General features: G+C 36.3%; 1 protein-coding gene across 1 annotated transcript in view; it reads left to right on the forward strand.

Annotated features, from left to right (window-relative positions):
- LOC108363518 (skin secretory protein xP2-like) overlaps positions 1–3890 on the forward strand; it is a 5992-nt gene continuing 2102 nt past the window's right edge. The window contains exon 1 of the mRNA XM_017616902.1: positions 1–60. Coding sequence (XP_017472391.1) covers positions 1–60 — 60 coding nt within the window. The remainder of the gene's footprint in view (positions 61–3890) is intronic.

A 3890-nucleotide genomic window follows, 5' to 3' on the forward strand; every position in this document is an offset into this window, starting at 1 on the left:
ATGCTGGTAAAAACGTCGATGGAGTATTCGCACCAATTGCATTGGACTTTTGGCTATATGGTAAACAGGTCCGGAGACCCACATGAAAATTTTTTTAGAATATAAGGAAGAACTTCAAAGCTTAGGCATATATTTAAGTAGTATATTAATTACCTGCCCTCCCACAAATGCGTTTGAATTCGACAAAATACCAGATTTATGGAATATACTGGTAGCCCAGGAAAATCTTAGACTAAGTATAAAAGTGGGCATATATGTAGATATTCAGCCTTATCATGAGTTTCATTTTCCCCAAACCGGTTCACTTTAAGTTTCCATGTATTTACTATGGGGGGAGCACAATTTTTCGAGTGAAAATTTTTCCGGCTGAAAATGTTTTTCGGGCGAAACTGAGGATAGTGCAGATTATCTACCACAGAATGGGCTCTCGATAAAACTAGCAGTCGTAGTCTAACCTCACTGTGCATCGTATTAAATATACATAAATAAAATTAGGGTTCAAACAGGTGAAACAAAAGCTTCTTGAGAGTTGACCAATTGCTTATGTTTAACGGAGACGCAACTGTTACACGTTTGGGTATATTTCTAGATATCCTTCATTAAAGATCCTCGGGAGTCGAGGCGCTGAATCTCCCTCCAAGAGAATTTATTTGTCAGCCCTTAGGAATGGTCCTTTGGTCATGGTTCTTGAGTGGGGCTACTCCACCGTACTCGATGTAAGAGTCCACTGAAGTCTGCAGTGTCTGATCACAATGAGGTGCGGCTGGAAGCGGGTGTCTGTCTTGAAACAAGCAGCTCGTTTTATAAATGTGTCCTCATAAATTAGGCTAGTCTCTGGTGTGCTTTGGGTGTGAAGGCCGCCAATAAAAACCCTTCCAATGAAAAAAGTGAGAAAAGTGGTTAAAAGACTATGATTTGAGGGTATGTAAGTATGTACGTGGAACCTTCTTTGATACGAGTAGTCAGGCAGCTATTGAGATACTTCATTGCGACTAATCCACATTAAGAATAGTCATGGAGTTTAGACATATTCAAATATGTAGTATGGATGCCAAATCACAAAGATATCGTCACTGGACACGAATAAAGGCGCGAGCTCAAAAGTTGACGGCGAAAAAAGACGCATAAAAAAAACTTCAGCGTCAAAGACGCTTAACATACCTCGCCGAAGTTTTTCATAAGCATCTTTTTTCGCAAAATTTTTTACGCGCCTTTTTTCGCCGTCAAAACACTAACGCGCCTTTATTCGTGTGTAGTGACGATATGTAATCAGGCAATTGCATGACAGATTTACTAGTAAGTGAGGCAACCTTGTTATTTGCGACCAGTGCCGTTTTGAACTTGCGTATTCCGCCATCATATTGGCACCTCTGGCTGGAGAATAATTTTAAAGAGCTGTCGAATACCAGAAGGTCTACACAGTCGAAATGAAGGATGGCACGAAATATTTTTCTGAACTAAATTTGATAAAGAAGATCTAGCACAACTTGCGGACGGCGCGAACAGCGTGTAATCGGGGGTTATTAAAGATCACTACTAGATGGTAATGCACGGTCTACAGTCTTTGCAGCTATCGTGATGTAGAAGAATTCGAGCAGTTTAATTCGTTTTACTTCTGGAGGAAGGAAAGATGTACTATGTTACAACTAATCCCCTGCGGGCAACCGTAATAAACTTACAAAAGTGATTTAAGATCTTTTGGATTATCGTACATATTTTTCGATATTAATTTGTTTACTCTACTAATAAGGATGGCCGAACATACATATGTATGTACGCATATATGTACCAATATGTGCACATTATGTGCACCTATGTACAAATACGATCTGCTTTAATATTCATCTTCTTTAATTCATAGTTTTATGAATTTTTTTTTGCGGTTTTGGCCTTTCGTGGACTAGTACATAGCATTTGATTTAAATTTGTCAAAGATAATGTAAATTACTAAAACTTGTTTACCGGCTCAAGAGTTGTTGCTTGGAGCAAAACTATGTGAAGAGGGCGACCTTCGCGGGAAGTGCTAAAATGAGCAGCGGTAGGTACGCGTGTGAAAAAGCATATAGCATGTAGGGATGTTAATTTTTTCGCTTTTTACGATTCCGGGATTTTCGGGTTGTCGTTATCACAATCCCGGTATGCTGGGATTAGTCCCGGGATATAGTTATTCATTACTTTTCAAAAACTTAAATCGAAAAAATTGCTTCTCTCTCTCCTACCATAAAGTAAATAATAAATAAATGGGTTTGAAACCAACTCTTTAATTTAAAGTGGCGTTTCTATTTTTTCTTTCTGACGTCCGGATTTATTGTAAAGGACTTTCTAATTTCAAAGATATGATTAATTCTAAAAATTATTTAAAAAAATGTAGAATAAAAATATGGGTACCAAATGAGAGAGAAAATTTCTTTAGAATTTAAAAAAAATTAAATTTTTGGATTCACAAGGACGAATAGGTAATTTTTTATGCTTATGAAGGTAGAAGAACGAATTTCGAGGATGTTATCGAAAGCAGATATTGCGAAATTTCAATGATAAAATTTTAAAATGACATTTTCATTACCTACCCGTCCTTATGCACCAAAAAATTGAAGCTAATTAAATTCTATAGAATTTTCTATTTAATTTGGTGTCCATATATCTTCCTTAAGTACATTTTAATGAATTTTTTAAATCATTTTTGAATTATTGACGTCAGAGTGAAAAAGTAAAAACGCAATTTTACTATATTTGGCCCATGGTTTCACGAATATATTGATTTTTAACCGACTTCCAAAAAGGGGGAGGAGGTTGTCAGTTCGTCGGAATATTTTTTTATTATGTTACCGCATAACTTTGGACCACGTCAACCGATTTCGATAATTCTTTTTGTATCAGAAAGGTAGTGTCTCAGAGGTAGTCCCGTACTACTCTGGTTTAGATCCGATAATTGTATCAGGAAATATATGTAGGATAGGACTTATGTATATGGCAACCATCATTAAAGGGACAATCGACTAAGTGAGGCGGCAGAAATAATACCGAAGCGTCCACCAATAGGTTTAAGAAATGGAAAGTAAGAATGGAAGAAGCAGTCGAAGTAGAGAAGTTAGCCGAACTACACGTCGTTGTAGCCTTAGCCGTTTAAGTGACACTGAATTAAATAAAACTTTTTAAAATTACATCTAAGTACAATCGTGTGCGTTTTAATGGTACTACATATATATAGATATAGATATATTTTTTTAAGTCGTTTTTTTTGCTAAAAATTACTTGTTGTGTGTAAAATTTACTGTCGCACGGAGTTATATTTATAATAAGCTAGACATTTATAACAAGAATGAAAGTCTAAGTTCGGGTGGAGCCGAACATTTCCGAAACCTACCGCTAGATGGTAAGCCGGGGTGTATCAATTTTGAGTAAATTAGCGTCCTTAAATTTCGAAATATTGCAGTTTCAAGCATTTATGAAATTTACCGTTATATGAAAAGCGGCCGTAATTTCAGTCCGATTTCAATAATTTTCAATGTTTTGCTTTTATGTGGCAAGCACAACAAAAATACCGAGTTTGGTACAAATTGATAGAACGGTTACCGATATACATATATGTGGTCATAACTGGGCGGTGCTACGCCCATTTTCCAAAATTTAACCATAAACGTATTTCTTGGTAAAGAATTGTTGCAAGCATCAATTTTGAATAAATTAGCTTTAATATTTACTGATTTATCGAAGATTTTGTATTTCTCTAAATTACCGTTATATGGGATGTGGGCGTGGCTATTGTCCGAGTTTTTAAATTTTCGGCAATTTACTATGATGTACCAAGGCCAACAACTGTGCCAAGTTTGGAAGAAATTGGTGCAGCGGTTACCAAGATATACACATGTAACCATAAGTGGGCGTGGCTA

The sequence above is a fragment of the Rhagoletis zephyria genome, unplaced genomic scaffold (genome assembly GCF_001687245.7).
Source record: "Rhagoletis zephyria isolate East Lansing unplaced genomic scaffold, Rhagoletis_zephyria_1.1 Rzeph_scaffold_01294, whole genome shotgun sequence".
NCBI classification, from domain to species: domain Eukaryota; kingdom Metazoa; phylum Arthropoda; class Insecta; order Diptera; family Tephritidae; genus Rhagoletis; species Rhagoletis zephyria.